General features: G+C 45.0%; 1 protein-coding gene across 2 annotated transcripts in view; it reads right to left on the reverse strand.

The window, feature by feature from the left end:
• Nucleotides 1-17,043, reverse strand: part of plcg1 (phospholipase C, gamma 1) — a 199,421-nt gene that overhangs the window by 32,814 nt on the left and 149,564 nt on the right. For both annotated transcript variants that reach the window (XM_063041159.1, XM_063041158.1), the window contains exons 15-21: nucleotides 15,433-15,534; nucleotides 14,440-14,627; nucleotides 11,301-11,501; nucleotides 6,927-7,046; nucleotides 5,573-5,753; nucleotides 3,903-3,980; nucleotides 96-199 (exon numbers count right to left, since the gene is read on the reverse strand). In XM_063041159.1, coding sequence (XP_062897229.1) covers nucleotides 96-199; nucleotides 3,903-3,980; nucleotides 5,573-5,753; nucleotides 6,927-7,046; nucleotides 11,301-11,501; nucleotides 14,440-14,627; nucleotides 15,433-15,534 — 974 coding nt within the window. The remainder of the gene's footprint in view (nucleotides 1-95; nucleotides 200-3,902; nucleotides 3,981-5,572; nucleotides 5,754-6,926; nucleotides 7,047-11,300; nucleotides 11,502-14,439; nucleotides 14,628-15,432; nucleotides 15,535-17,043) is intronic.

A 17,043-nucleotide genomic window follows, 5' to 3' on the forward strand; every position in this document is an offset into this window, starting at 1 on the left:
AACTGTTCGATCAGCAGCCACTGCAAGCCCTGCACTGTTTAGGTCACGAGGGGGTCGGGTTCTGGGAAAAGACGAAGCCTTCTGTGTGAGCTTACCACCCGCCGTCCTGCTTGTCGACGTTCTGTATGATGGCATGCTTGCAGAACGACAGCTCGTCTTCCCGCTGTGCCTTGTAGTCATACATTGCTTTCACTGTACACTGCAACAAACCAAAACTACTCAGAGTCTAAGCGGGCGGGGGGGGGGGGTTGACACTGTATGACGCGCTCCAAAACCGAAGAAAGTATTTTTGATCTCTAATTAAGAAACCAGCAGAGGCGAACAATCTTGTAACAATAAGAAAAACTAATGAAACTAAAACTAGCAATATATAACAAAAAAAAGCAGTCAAAGCGTATTGAAACATTCTTAAGCATTAAGCGATCTTAGTGTACTTACACGTACTTAAACATTAAGTGAATTTAAGCATAATAGAGAAATTAACATTCTTAGGTGTCAGCAGTCAACCAAAACATTTCACTCCACTGGCCTACCCCCTATTCTAATCAGATTAAAGCTGCACCAAGAAAAAGTGTGAATACACAACTATAATCTTCACTTCTATCAGGCCCCAACCCACCTGACAGATTTCCCAAGATAAACATGCAACACAAAATACTATACAGGCAGGCAGAAAATAGATACATGGCTCCGACTGCATTGATATATTAACATCATGTTACCAAGATACAGTGAAAAGCTCCTGTTGAATGCTGCCTGACCTGCTGAGTTCCTCCAGAATTTTGTGTGTGTTACAGTGAAAAGCTAATCTTGCATACTATTCATACAGATCAAATTGCTACACAGTGCATTGAGATCGCACAAGATAAAGCGATAACAATGCAGAATAAAGCACAGGCTGTGAAATCAAGCAGCCATCGTATACGATTAAACACTTCTGTCACCTTCTTTGCTACCTGGAGAACGTGTTCCTTTCTTTCACTTCTAAAATATTTGCTTCTCTTTCCAAAGATAACTCATAGTCATACAAAAGTACAGCACAGAAACAGGCCCTTCAGCCCATCCCGAACCATTTAAACTGTCTAGTCCCATTGACCTGCTCCCAGATCATAGCCCTCCCTTCCATGTAGCTATCCAAACTTCTCCTAGATGTTGAGATCGAGCTCGCATGCACTACTTGTGATAGCAGCTATTTCTACACTCTCACGACCCTCTGGGTGAAGAAGATTCCCCTCGTTCCCCTTAAACATTACACCTTTCGCCCTTAATCCATAACCCTTAGTTGTAGCCTAACCCAGCCTCAGTGGAAAAAGCCTGTTTGCATTTACTATATATATAGGCATCCATGGATTTGCACCTTGGAAGGTTGTATGGAAGACCGGCAGTTGCCCCTCTCCACGCCACCGATGTTGTCCAAGGGAAGGGTATTAGGACCCATACAGCTTGGTACCAGTGTCGTCGCAGAGCAATTTGTGGTTAAGTGCCTTGCTCAAGGACACAACACGCTGCCTCAGCCAAGCCTCGAACTAGCGACCTTCAGATCACTAGACGAATGCCTTAACCACTTGGCCACGTGCCAACACATCTTATATCCCTCATAATTTAGTGTACTTCTATCAAATCTCCACTCAATCTTCTATGTTCCAAGGAATAAAATCCTAACCTATTCAATCTTTCCATACAATTCAGGTCCTCCAGACCCAGCAAAATCCTTGCAAAATTTCTCTGTACTATTTCAACCTAAGTTATATCTTTCCTGTAGGTAGGTGGCCAAAACTGCACACAATACTCCAGATTAGGCCTCAACGACATCTTATACAACTTCAACATAACACCCATCTCCTGATTTATGAAGGCTAATGTGCCAAAAGCTTTCATTATGGCCCTATCTACCTGTGCCTCCACCTTGAACAAATTATGGACCCATATTCCCAGATCCTTTTGTTCTACCACACCGTTCACTGTACAAGACCTACCTGTGTAAGGTCAGTGCAAGATGTTGTCTGACCTGTCTAGAAATTCCATGATTTCTAATCTTTATTTCAGATTTCCCACATCCTTTTTTTTTCTTAAAACGATGACTGATTGCAGACGCTGAAGATGCACTGGTACTGTACCACAGACTGAAGGAGTACCAGTAGTGGAGATGATCAGGTCCACTTGTATCTACACCGGTACTGACTCCGCCTTCCTTTGTGCCGACTTAAAGCACTGCAATGAATACTCTAGGTAAGAGGTGGCGAACCTTTCTGAGAGCATGCATCCAAGTTGGTGATAATCTCGAAAAAATCTCTCGGGTGCCATGGTATAATATTGAGCAGTACGACCTGGCGTCCAGACTGGAGTTGGTGCTGCCCCCCTACCCAGTGTTCGCTCTATTACGGCTCGAGTCTGAACTTTTTATTGTATGGCTGTATTTTACTGATATCTTTATGTGCTCGCTACCTTGTATGTGCTATGTGTGCTTTGTGCTGTGTATGACTGTTGGTACTGTGTTTTGTACCTTGGCTCTGGAGTAACACTGTTTTGTTTGGCTGTATTCATGAGTATTCATGTACGGTTGAATGACAATGAAACTTAAATTGAACTGAATTGAATTGAACACTATCCAAATATTGCTACGTACCGCAGGGCTGCGAGGATTTCAAAGCGTATCATCCACTGTCACCTGTTCTTGCTGGCGCCAAGCTGGCATGAGACATTTCCTATGAAAACATCTCACTGCTCTTGTGTTGTAAAAAATCATTCACTGCTTCATTTGGCAATAATCACTGTGTATCTTTATTCTATGGGAGGAGTTTGAAGAATCAGGGAGCGGCACTGCATGCTGACAAATCTTTGAATGTGCCACAAGTTTGTCACCCCTGCGTATTGACTAAATTTCCTCAAACCCCCTTTGTTCAACTTATACAATACTAAGCATCCAAAGGGAGAAGTTGTCTATGTACATGATACTGCAGTGCTTGAGGGAAAAAGTAGCACATTATTTCCTAATGTGGGGTCTGGGAGACGTGAGTGAAGGGAAAAGTGCTGTGTCAACAGCCAGTTCATTAGTATTACTGTCAACGTGGGTGTTGCTGAAGTGGTTGACACGGATATAGTTAAAATGGTTTAAAGAATTTTGGGCAGGTTCATGGATGCCAAAGGTTTAGTGTGATACAGACCAAACAACAGCAAAGAGAATTAACTCAGATAAGCAAGTCGGTCTGCAGTATATGTTAGGCTGAAGGGGGCACAAGAGATTCTGCAGATGTTGGAAATCCTGAGCACCACACACACACACGATGCTGGAGGAACTGAGTAGGTCAGGCAGTATCTATGGAAAGAAATAAACAGTCAATGTTTCAGGCCAAGACCTTGAAGTCCTGATGAAGGATCTCAGCCTAAAATGTTGACTTTTTATTTCCCTCCATAGGTACTGCCTGACTCGCTGAGTTCCTCCGGCATGTGTTAGGCTGAAGGACCTGTTTTGGTGCTGTGGAACTCCCTGACCCAACTCCCAGCGTTTGGCACTCTCACCCACACCTCCACTGAATTAGAGAAACAAGTCACTTGGCCCATCAGACCTGTGCGGCTGCTGTGGCTTCATAAGAAACTCCTTCTGTTCCCACCAAACCAGACCCTAACAGCGTACGATTCTATTGCTCCCTCTACTGTTTTCTCAGACCTCTTTAAGGCTCTATGCCACTTAGTCAGTAACTGCATTCCAACCAAAGTCCTGCCACACCTTATAAAATGCAGCCTATCAAGACCTCAGCTTTTGGCTGTGGTTTTCATCTTACAAGGCTGACTGGTGCAGACAGTAGATGTTACCTGACCACAGTGTGTGTCAATTGGGGGCAAGAGGCTTTTATGCACATGGGAGCAGAGAGCAAGGCAAGATCCACTGGGTAAATCCTGACCTTAAATGTTGGCATCTGATTGGCTTCCACATAGAACCCTGACTGTCGTCCTTCGTAGAGAGCACCATAGTCTGGTTCCTGTGGAAAGGAGAAAATGAGTTAAACCTATTCATCTTGCACTCGGTTACAAAACACCAAGAGGCCGAAGAGTAAGGCCCTTGCTGTCAGCCCACTTACACCTTATCCAGATACAGGGCAGATGGATGGGCTGGCCTTCTGTGTAATGAGCTCTTCAAGACTGTGCAGGGCGCCAGAGAGCGTTGGACTCTGAGGTTTTTAAAGCATCCGAATTGGTTAATTGTTGTTTAATTAATGACAGTCATTAATCATTTAGAGTCCCTTCTGTTTTCCCCAAGCAACTTGCTACTTGTAATGTGGTCTCCTGGTTCTTTCTGTTTAAGCTTGTTAGGTTTATTTTGATATACTCAGGAATCCCATGTTACTTGTATTATTTAAGTGGACGCCATATTAGCGCCAATCGCAGGGCCTTAGATTTGAGAATGTTACGTCTCACGGTGTTGCTATGCTGAGCCACCGATGTTCTGTTAGAATTATTATGAATAAACTCTTATCGTCCTCTCCACACCAGTGTCTTTCCTCTGCACTTGGGTTCCGATATTACCAGCACACATCGTGACACCCGAGATCCATCCCATGAGTCAGAGGGAGCTCAAAGCCACAGGTAGACCTCATCCACCACATGCGGAGGTCTGCTCTCTAGAACCTCAGGGGTGGACAGTAAATGCAGATATGGCCATCTTGCCCACGTCCTGAGAAATAAGTTCAATTTCCCACTTCAGGCAGAGACCAACAGCTAAAAGCACAGACTCAGGGCTCTGGAGGCTAAATGCCAACAAATTACGAAACGCTTCCAAACAAATGCCTAAGTAAAACTGTCAACATGATTCACCCTTGGGTTGCATAATATCAGAATGAATTCCAGGTATTCATCTACAAGTGGTATTTCTTGCTTTCCTCAGTGAGCTGCTACCATGGTGATAGCTGAGTCATCATTAGCAACATAAAACTGGTTTATCAGACAATAGTCTCTCACGCATCCTGGACTTTGTACTCTTGTTGGCCAAGGTTTAAGAAGCACATCCGACTGGTGCGAAGGGTTTTCACTGAAAGGATACACCATAACATTGATTACATTTACACAGAGCGCCGCTACAACAAAGTGACATCCATCATCAAAGACCCTCCCCACCACCCAGACCATGCTCTCTTCTTGCAACGACCGTCAGACAAGAGGCACAGAAGCCTTAGGTCCAACACCACCGGGTTCGGGAACAGTTATTACCCTCCAACCACCAGGCTCTTGAACTGGCATAGATAACTTCACTCACCACAACTCTGAACAGATTCTACAACCTACAGACTCACTTTAGGACTCTGTATCTTTTGTTCGCCCAATTTGGGTTCTTCTGCACATTTGTTGCTTGTCAGTCTTTGTGTATATATTTTTTAAAATTCTATTATATTTTGTTAATTTTCCAGGAAATGTCTGCAAGAAAATAAATCCCAAGGCAGTATCTGGTGACATATAAATACTTTGATGATAAATTTACTTTGAGCTTTGAAGAGGGAGAGGAGTTGTTGCCACAGATGGTGGCGGGTCACCTGCACTTGCCATCGTGCACAGATGGTAACGGGCCACTTGCACTTACCGCCGTGCCAATTTTTTCCAAGGCTTCCTCGTTTATTGGGTAGCGGAGTTTCATCTTCCTGTATAATGGATGTTTCTCGTAGTAACTGACCAAGTCAACAAGGCTTTCAAATTCCGAGCTCCCCAGGCTGACCAACTGCCCTTCCTGGTGCACACGACAATGCTTAATCTTTCCTTCCGCTCTGTATGAGAAAGGCAGTACAGGAGTTAGCAGGTAACAATGCAGCTGAGTGGACTACCCCTGATTCAGGCAGCTACAGGTTCCAGTCCCATGCTGGAAACCTCCTAGCAACATCCAAGCTAAAAAGTGCCATCTGTCAGATGTGCCACCAGAAACATCTGTAAAGATCTGAAAGCATTGGGCATCAAGGTAACGTAGCGGTTAACACGATGCTATTACAGTGCGGGGTGACGAGTTCAGAGTTCAATTCTGGCGTCATCTGTATGGAGTCTGTAGGTCCTCCCCGTGGAATGGTGACCTTTCCCCTGGGCACTTCAATTTCACCCACAGTACAAAGACGTACCGGTTAGATTAACTGGTCAACAGGTGAAAGTTAAATTGGGGTTGTCGGTTGTTGCTTGGGGGTGGGCGCTGTATTGCCAAAGAAAACAAAGCATCTTATCTGGATGCAACACACACAAAATGCTGGAGGAACTCAGCAGGTCAGGCAGCATCTAAGGAAATGAATAAATAGTCGACGTTTCCGGCCGGGACCCTTCTTCAGGGCTGAGAAGGAAGGGGGGAAATGCCAGAATAAAAGAAGTTTGGTGGGGGAGGAGAGGGGAAGGAGGCTAGTTGGAAAGTGATACAGTACGTGAAGCCAAGTGGTTGGGAAAGGTCAAGGGCTGGAAAAGGAGGAATCTGATGGGAGAGGAGAGTGGAGCATAGCAGAAAGGGAAGGAAGAGGGGACCCGGGGTAAGTAATGTGCAGGTGAGAAGAGGTAGAAGTGTTGGGAATACCGGGGGGGGGGGGGGTGAGGGAATTTGTTTACCGGAAGGAGAAATTGACATTCATGCCATTAGGTTGGAGGGTACTCAGACAGAATACAAGATGTTGCTCCTCCACCTGAGGGCGGCTTCATCTTTGCACAAGATCTAAATATTTCTTAAAGGTTGTGAACTTTTGGGGTGGATGAAAGGGGAGCTAATCAAGCAGACTTCCTCCCCTAGAGCAGGGGTTCCCAACCTTTTTTATGCCATTAACCGAGGGGTCTGTGGACCCCAGGTTGGGAACCCCTGCCCTAGACAAGAGTTGAGATTCTTGAGTATTGTTGGAGATGAGCCCCTGCAGCCCAAGTGAACAGTAGTGATTGAAGGGCAAGAAACAGGTTAGCGAGAACGTCTTGACACTTACCGGAATGAGATAGCATAGGAGTTGGGCTCACTCCTTTTCCGAACTAGGAAGGCACCATCTCGAGGCACCCTCATCAGCATGTGCTCGGCCTGGGCTCGCGTGAGGTTGGCATGGTACCACCTGTGCAACAAAGGGAGAAAAGAGTGCATCACAAAAGCTGCCAAGGATTCTGCGTTGTTAGCGTTTTAACTTATTCTAGCTCAATGATTCGGTCTGTATGAACAGTATGCAAGACAAGCTTTTCACTGTATCTTGGTACATGTGACAATAATAAACCAATATCAATACTGGTCACGTCGACACTCTGTTCCCATCGCTGACTGGGAAATGGACCCATATCTTGGAAAGACCCTGATCTGTCAAGGACCATGTGGTGGCTGCCTGTGTGTCAGCCTCTCCACGTTAAACGTCATATTCATACATTGTCCATTAAGGGAACTTGCCCCGAAATCGCAGATCCTGTGTCTCCACAGCCACCTGCTGAACCATCTTAGGAGAACATCACTCAACTCAAGTGGTTGCACTACTGTTCCTACAATATTACAGATGTGTGAGGTGGTGGTGAGACCATTGTGCTCAGTTTTGGTCACCATGTCACAGGAAAGATACCATTAAACTGGAAACAATGCAGAGGAGAATTACGCAGATGTTGCTAGGACTTCAGTTATGAAGAAAGGTTGAGCAGGTTGGGATTTTTTCTGTCAGAAAATGAGGGATGACCTATTAGAAGTGTATAAAATCATTCACTCTTTTATACATAATTTCATATACCTCTCTAAGATCACCACTCATTCCACTGCGTTTTGGTTGGGGAATCAAGATCCACAGACAATTCCAAGGGTTGGGGAATCAAGACCTACAAGATATTAGTTTAAGGTGGGAAGAGACAGATTTAGTGGGAACCTGAGGGGCATTTGTTTTTTTTACTGAGAGAGTGGTCAATGTATGGAATGAGCTGTCAAAGGAAGTAGTTAAGGCAGGTAGATTAACAACATTTGGACATTGGGACAAGTTTCTACAGATGTACTGAGGAGAGCATTCTAACCGGCCTTATCTCCATTTGGTACTGGGGTTGGGGGGGGAGGGGGGGTGCCTCTGCACCGGATCGAAATAAGCTGCAGAGACTTGTAAACTTAGTCAGCTCCATCATGGTACTAGCCTCTTTACTATTTTAGGACATCTTCAAGGAGCAATACCTCAAAAAGGTGGCGTCCATCATTAAGGACCCCTATCACCCAGGTCATGCCTTGTTCTCATTGCTACCATCAGGAGGGAGGTACAGACACCCCCTGGTTACTAACCCTCATGCCAGAGGATGCAGATGCTGGCAAGATGGACAGCCTTCCAGATATGCATCAGATGCCACTGTCTGGTCACCTGGCCTGATGGAACACTTCAGCAGAAACACTTCTGCCCTTCCCAGAACTACTGCTCCCCTGCTCTTTCTCTCCACTTCCCCCACCCCACTTCATGAACAAGTTCAAGCTGAACTGTCAATCATCCATACACGAATACAGCCAAACGAAACAGTGTTACTCCAGGGCCAAGGTACAAAACACAGTACCAAAAATCACACACAGAACAAGGCACATATAGCACATATAAATGAGTAAGCACATATAAATAAGATAGTAGTCACACAAAATAAATATAGCCCAAGTCCCTGACTCCATGAGTGTTCCAGCTGTCTGCAGTCGAACACAATACAGCTTGTCTTCCGGCGAGCGAACACTAGGCGGCAGCACCGACTTCAGCATGGACATGCCACGGGGTAACAAGTTGTTCCTCCTACCAATCCTGGCCCTTAGGCCAAAATCTGCTCCCTCCTCTCTGTTCTCTACCTTCCACCAACAAGAAATGTTGACCTGGTGATTTTGTTCATTGCGATCCCGAGTTTGAAGAAGGTTCCTGGCTGACATTTGTCACACAACAACTGTACCAGCAGATGGAGCTTATGAGACGGTGGGGAGGAGGGATTCTGGATGCCTGCCCTTGTACCACAACACCATTGTGCAGCTCCATCACAGAGCGCACGGCTGCAGCAGCAAGAAGTACTTAATGTGAGGGCTGCTGAAGTTCAGGTTCAAGTTTAATAGTCATTTCAACTGCATACATGTATATAGCCAAACGAAACAAAGTCCCTCCTGACCAAGATGCACAACACAGAACATATAACTCACACACAACCCACGTGTACGTTAATAATATTATCACAAGTAAATTAACAAATAATAAGGTGCATTTACGTCACAAGTTAAAAAGTAAACAGTATAATGCTACTGGTGCTTCATATGTGGTGAGACCTGGGTGGAAGCAGGGAGTTTAGCAGTTTCACAGCCCAGGGGAAGAACCAGTTTCTCATCCTAACAGTCCTTGTCTTAACGTACGGTACCTCCTGCCTGACGGTAGGGTTGTGGGGGGGGGGGGGTCAGGGAGATTGTGGGATGGATGAGAGGGATCACTGATAATGCTAAGGGCCCTGTGATTCTGATAGATATATTCGATGGGCGCTAGACAGCCTGCAATGATTCTCTCAGCAGTCTGCACAATTCTTTTAAGGAAGCGATCTGGACCGGCAGTACAACCTCCTGGGATTCCACTTAAGATGCTCCGGCCCCAGACAGCAGCTCCTGGTGGAAGGAAGCAAGGATTACCTTTCAAAGAAAACAACTGCTGAGTCACAGCGTAGACCAAGGCAGACTACAAAATGACAAAGGGGACCTCTGTGCTCATAAAGCAATGTGACACAGACACAACTCAGGACTGAGGACCCGAGTTAAAATGAAAGGTTGAATAGGTTAGGACTTTATTGCTTGGAGCGCAGGAGAATGAGGGGAGATTTGATAGAGGTATACAAAATTATGAGGGGTATAGATAGGGTAAATGCAAGCAGGCTTTTTCCAGGTTGAGTGAGACTAGAATCAGAAGTCATGGGTTAAGAGTGAAAGGTGAAATATTTAAGGGGAACTTCTTCAAAGTGCTGCCAATGAAAATGGTGGATGTGGGTTCAATTTCAACATTTAGGAGAAGTTTGATAACTGTATGGATAGGGAGGGTTATGCAGGGCTGTGGTCTGCGTGCAGTTTGATGGGAATGTGCAGTATAATAGTTTGGCAAGGACTAGATGGGCTGAAGGGCCTGTTTCTGTGCTATAATGCTCTATGACTCTATAACTGCCACTCAGCAAGGCTCCCTCTTATCATTCCTTTGGAGATTAGTTAGTTTCAATGTACACGTAACAAATAAGCTACATCAGGCTGCTGAAAATTGATTGTAGCTCAGTGTTCAACACAATCATACCCTCGGTTCTAATCAACAAGTTCCAAAACCTGGGCCTCTTTCCCTCTCTCTGCAACTGGATCCTTGACTTCTTCACTGGTAGATGCAGTCTGTGCGGATTGGAAATAACATCTCCTCCTCACTGACAATCAACACTGGCACAACTCAGGGATATGTACTTAGTCCAGTGCTCTGTTCTCTCTACACCCGTGCCTGTGGGGCTAGGCACAGCTCTAACGGCATCTATAAATTCCTCATGTCACATCTATTGTTGTCAGAATTTCAGATGGAGGCGAGGAGGCACACAGGAGCAACATAGATCAGCTGGTGTCGCAACAACGACCTTGCAAGACCAGGGATCTGATTATGGACTTCAGAAAGGGAGGGCCAAAGGAACACACACCAGTCCTCATCGAGGGATCTGCAGTGGAAAAGGTGAGCGGTTTCAAGTTCCTAGGTGTTAGCATCTCAGAAGATCTAACCTGGGCCCAACATATCGATGCTGTTACAAGCAAGGCATGACAGTGGCTATATTTCATTAGGAGTTCGAGGAGCTTTGGGGTGTCACCAATGACACTAGCAAATTTCTACCGATGTACTGTGGACAGCATTCTAACTGGTTGCATCAATGTCTGCTATGGGGCGGGCTCTGCACAGGATCGGGAAAAAGCTACCGAAAGTTGTAAACTCAGTCAGCTCCATCATCAGCACTACCTCCCCAGCATCGAGGACACCTTCAAAATGTGATGCTTCTAAAAGGAGGCATCCATCATTGAGGACCCCCATCAGCTGGGACATACCCACTTCTCATTGCTACCTTGAAGGAGGAGGTACAGGAGCCTGAAGACACACACTCAATGATTCAGGAACAGCGTCTTTCCCTATGCCATCAGACTTATGAATGGCCAAGAAAATCATGAACACTACCTCATATTTCCCCCCTTTCTTTTTGCACTACTTGTTTTTTTTTAAATATATACTCATTGTAATACATAGTTTTTTTTATTATTATGTATTGCAATGCCACAAAACAGATTTCATGACATACGCCGGTGATGTTAAACCAGATTCTGACTAAGCTAAGACGGTACTTACTCTTTGCTTTCGTGGGCGTTGGTCTGGGGTACTGGTTCAGTCAGACGCATTTCAAACTCGTTACATCGAAGTGGCTGTTTCTGGTAGTGCGAAATCAAGGCATACAGGCTGTCGAACACCAGGTTGTCCGTCAGGTAGAACTTGGGGCTGCCTGCCTCTTGTCGGGAATGGATTCGGCAGTGCTGCACCCTTCCAAAGCGCCTGGCGGAGAAGACAGAAGTTTTGTTTTGATTTCCAAGAAATAAACAGTGAAGCTCACTAGTGAAATAAACCTCCCAGATAAATAGCAGAACTTGCACCTTATTCCATACCCATGGATGTAACACTATTCTGCATTCTGTTACTGTTTTTACCCGGCATGAGGTCAATGCATTACATAATGACGTGATCTGTATGAATAGTTATGCAAAACAAAGATTTTCGCTGTACCTTGGTAAGTATGACAATAATAAAGCAATTTCAAACTATTTGCTTTGTCTACTGATTAACTGCAGCATTATTCTTTAGCGTTCATCTACTGCCTCTAAACCATGGGATTCCAAACCTTTTTATGCCATGGGCCAATACTGTGAACCCCAGATTGGGAAGCCCTGCCTCTAAACCATCTGTGGCACATAGTCCTTAGCAGCTTTCTGTAATATTACACTCCCTTATTTTCTCACACACCATGCATTTATATTTCCATCTCATCTACCATATTGTCATGGTAGCTTCTCATCCAACTCTCTCATTCTCTCACATACATTTAGAACCTTTCAACTCCTCATATGTTCTAATTCTATTTTCACGTACAGCACAACTACCCTTGTATCTTCCCACACAGCACCACGTTATCATCTCAACTGTGAAGATGAAAAAAAGAAAGAAGAGCTTTATTTGTCACAAATAAGAGAAAATCTGCACATGCTGGAAATCTGAGCAACACACACACACACACACACACAAAATGCTGGAGGAGCTCAGCAGGCCAGGCAGCATCTATGGAAAAGAGAACAGTCAACGTTTTGGGCCGAAAACTTTCAGCAGGACTGGAGAAAAAAAGCTGAGGTGTGGATTCAAAAGGTGGGGGCGGGTGTGGTGGAGAGAAACACAAGGTGATAGGTGAAACCTGGAAGGGGAGGGACAAAGTAAAGAGCTGGAAGTTGATTGGTGAAAGAGACAGAAGGCCACGGAAGAAAGAAAAGGTGGGGGGAGGAGCACCAGAGGGAGGTGATGGGCAGGCAAGGGGATAAGGTGAGAGAGGGAAAAGGGGAAGAGGAATGCTGAAGAAATGCATCAGTCTCTGCCATTCCTTTGGGTTCATCAGATGCATGGAGAGAGGGAGCTTGCCATATGGGCACAGCTTGCCCTCCGTATCGTGCTGCCCTAGCCTGCATATCTAGACTGCTAGAATGCAACATCCATGGCCAACCCTGACCCACGGAGACCTCAGCGTGGATAGGTTAGGACATTCATCCTGGACCAAAGGAGTCTGAGAGATGACTTAACAGACGTTTATAAAATCAAGAACTGCACAAATAGGGTAGGTAGGTGGTCTTCTTCCTGGGGTAGAGGAGTACCCAAAAGAGAAAGGGGAAAGATTTAAAAGGGACCTGACGTGACTTTTACGACACAGAGGAAAGTAGGTTTAAGGAACAAGCTGCCAGAGATGTAGGAGAGGGCTGGCAGACCTGTTTCCCCGCCGTGTATAATGCCATGATCCTACTGCATAGCATTTTATTTCTACAAGGTAATTCTGATTATAGTCTCAGACAGCGTAATCACAAGCACAAACCACCCACAGCACTGAGGACATATTCAAGAGAAGGTATCATGCATCATTATGAACCCTCACCCCTCCGAGCACGCCCTTTTCTCATTACCACTATCAGGGAGAAAACCCACACTCGATGTTTCAGGAACAGCTCCTTCTCAGCCAGCATCGGATTTCTGAATGGGCCACGAACACCACCTCACTACTCCCCTTTCATTGATTCCTTCATTTCTTTATTGTAAGTTGTAGTACTTCTTTTTCCCTGTCTTGCCACAAAACAACAAATTCCGTGGTCACAAAGTTAACAGATTTCGTGCCATATGCCGGTGATATGAAGCCTGATTCTGACTTGTCAGTGATCTAAATGTGCATAAATTCACAAAGAACAGCATGATTGTAAATAAAAGTTCCAGTCCCCCTTCCCCCCGGCAGTTAATCTGGTCAACCATTCCCTTCTATCTATTAAACCATCACCACACTGTACTTTACACCACTTTCTATAATGCTGTTTACATTGTAAATACATGCAGACACCTTTGACTTCATTTTATATAATTCTTTATAATTGTTGAGTGTTGTTGATTTTTGTTACATGTCACACCAACACAACGAATTCCTAATAAATGTAAATGTATATGGCAAAAAAAGTTGCTCCTTGATACAGATCTGACTCTGATGCTGTGTTCCTGTGAGGCTGCAGGAAGTAAGGTTGAATTGAATTGAACTGAATTAACTTTATTACTTACATCCTTCATATACATGAGGAGTAAAAATCTTTTATGTTACGTCTCCGTCTAGATATGCAGTTTATAGTAATTTATTATAAATAGTATGTACAATAGGACAGTCAATATGACATAGAAACACAATTGTGTCAACATGAATTAATCAGACTGATGGCCTGATGGAAGAAGCTGTCCCGGAGCCTGTTAGTCCTGGCTTTTATGCTGCGGTACCGTTTCCTGGATGATTGCAGCTGGAACAGTTTGTGGTGGGGATGACTCGGATCCCCAATGATCCTTCCGGCCCTTTTTAAACACCTGTCTTGGTAAGTGCCCTGAATAGTGGAAAGTTCACATCCACAGATGCACTGGGCTGTCCGCACCACTCTCTGCAGGGTCTTGTGACTGAGGGAAGTACAGTTCCCATACCAGGCAGCAGGCAGTGATGCAGCCAGTCAGGATGCTCTCAATTGTGCCCCTGTAGAAAGTTCTTAGGATCTGGGGGCCCATACCAAACTTCTGGTAGTGCACCTCTGCATGCTGTATAAGTACTTGTGTGTATAATATTGAACTTGACTTTAGACTTCAAACAATTTCTGGTAAACCTTGGTCCTCTAAGCTCCAAGTCCATTATCATACTCATGGACATTTTATCTCAACCTACCCGAACGAGAGGGTATAGTCTCCCACAAACGTCTCGCTCTCACGCACAAGGAAGGAGCCATTGGGTGCTCCGGTCTCGAGGCAGTAATCTGTGAGTAGCCGTTCTGCAATCTGTCGGCCGTCACGCCCGGCGCCGAGCTTCCCGTGGAACCACTTTTCCGTCACGTGAAGGTCCGTGCCGATGCTGGGCTGGAAAGGTGTCTGGGCATTAGAATTGTGCGGGGTACAAACCAATGGACAGGACTTGCGTGGTAAACCCATTCAACCCCTTTCCCACTCCCATGAATTTCCTCCCCTACCCCTGGTGTAATCAGGGTGGGAGAGTTGGAGGAGAAAGCAAAGGTGTAGGAATTTGGAAAGAAGTCCACAATACTTTGACCTTGCAGGGACATTCTAAAGTACTCATCTAGCATGATAATTCTGATTTTCAGCAGCTACCCTGCAGATGAGAGTTCCAGATGGAAGCTTAGCATTAGGCAGCAATTCTGTTGCAGGAATACCCAGCACTTTGTATGCAAATCCCCTAGTGCAGAGAGATTGAGAGGAGATTTGATACAAAATCATGAAGGGTAAATGCAAGCAGGTATGTTCGCTGAGACAAGAACTAGAGATCGTGGGTTAAGCGTGAAAGGTGAAATGTTTAAGGGGAACATGAGGGGGAACTTCTTCACTCAGAGGGTGGTGAGAGTGTGGAACGAGCAGCTGGCACAAATGGTGGATATAGGTCTGATTTCAACCCTTAAGAGAAGTTTGGATAGGTACGTGGATGGGAGGGGTATGGAAGGTTATGGTCTAGCAGTGGAACTGACCCAGGTCACTGATGCTGTAATAGTGTTACGTTAACTACTCCGCTATTGTGCAACCCTTGTATACCTCTGGATTACCGGTCCAATGATACCCCCTGTGCTAGTTCATGCCTTATTGACCTTGTGCTGTACACCCTTTAGATTACAGCTTCTACTAGATTTCCACACCCAAGAGTAAGTTATCTTACCTCTCTCTGTTCTTCCTCATCTTCGTTGGTCTGATTTACTGTCGTCTCCTCCGAATAATAAACCTTGTTGCTTGTGAGGACAAAGAAATGTGGGTTCCATTCCTGGGAAAACACACAGATTACAGAACAGCAAGCACAGAGCAAGTGACTCCATTATCAGCAATACCTACTGAATGAACAAAAGCTGGCTGTACAAAAAATCCAGGAGATGTTACTCCGTTACCTCTACAGAAACTAGTCTTTACGGTTTAATTCCTATTCTATACTGGCAAGGGGAATGAACGATGTACAAGATGGAGCAAGTCTCAGTCAGAAGCAAATGAAGCCCTCCAAAATAAACCCTAACGCCACCCATAGGTAGATTCTCCAACAACGCAGCTCTCCCTCAGCACTACACTTCATGATTTTGAAGCTTCAGAGAGTGCGCAGCGGAGATTTACCAGGATGCTGCCTTGACGAGAAGGCATGTCCAATGAGGATAGGTTGAGCGAGCTAGTGCTTTTCTCTTTGGAGCAAAAGAGGATGAGAGTTAACTGATCGAGGTGTACGAGATGATAAGAGGCACAGATCGAGAGGACAGAAACTTTTTATCAGGGTGGAAATGGCTAATACATGGGGTCATAATTTTAAGGTGATTGGAGGAAAGCATAGGGGGGATGTCAGAGGTAAGTTCTTTACACAGAGAATGGTGTGTGTGTGGACTACATTGCCAGAGGTGGTGGTAGAGGTAGATACATAAGGGGTATTTAAAAAACTCATAGAAAGGCACATGGATGATAGAAAAATGGAGGGCTATGTGGGGAGGGAAAGGATAGATTTGATCTTAGAGTAGGTTAAAAGGTCTGCACAACACTGTGGGCCAAAGGGCCTATACTGTACTGCACTGTTCTATATTCTATGTTCTACACTGCAGTCTCAGTCCAGATTTCTGTACTCACATCTCTGATGTGGGAAATGAACCACTATATTCTGGCTCAAAGTGTGCCTTGGTAGGCTCCTTTCAAAGTTTGGACTTGGTCTGAACTCTGAAGGAAGATTACAAGCCTTTCTCAGCTCAAGGAAGACAGGTTACAGACCTGTGGACTCCACTTTGGATGGGAAGGCATAAAGGCCTTGAGGAGAAGGCTTCATTCTGTAACACTGGAGGATGGCAATGGGAAATCTGAAACATATGAAGGTTTCCCACAGGGAAGGGAAAGGGCTACATCCCCATGTGAATCTTAAGGCCCAGAATGTGTAGGATCACAGTTGCTAGTTGGTTTATTATTGTCACATTTACTGAGATAACGTGACAATAATAAAATCCATACAGAGTACTTCAAAGCCTAAGTACATTGACAGGCCTAAGGCAAGGATGGTAAGGACACAAGTACTGGAGTATCTGAGATTAGAATCGAGACACAATTTTGAGACTGAGACGAGAACAGATTTTTTGACTAGATGCTAGATGAGAACCAGACAAGACTAGACCAGAATCCGAAAGCGGCAGAAATCCTAAACGCAATTGCTGACTGAACCAAAGTTGAGCTGATGACTGAGCGCTGAACCTGAGTTCAGATGCTCTTTAGCTATCCGAATCTTGGCACCAAAACATGGCCACCAATCAGCAGA

This window comes from Mobula hypostoma, chromosome 2 (genome assembly GCF_963921235.1).
Source record: "Mobula hypostoma chromosome 2, sMobHyp1.1, whole genome shotgun sequence".
NCBI classification, from domain to species: domain Eukaryota; kingdom Metazoa; phylum Chordata; class Chondrichthyes; order Myliobatiformes; family Myliobatidae; genus Mobula; species Mobula hypostoma.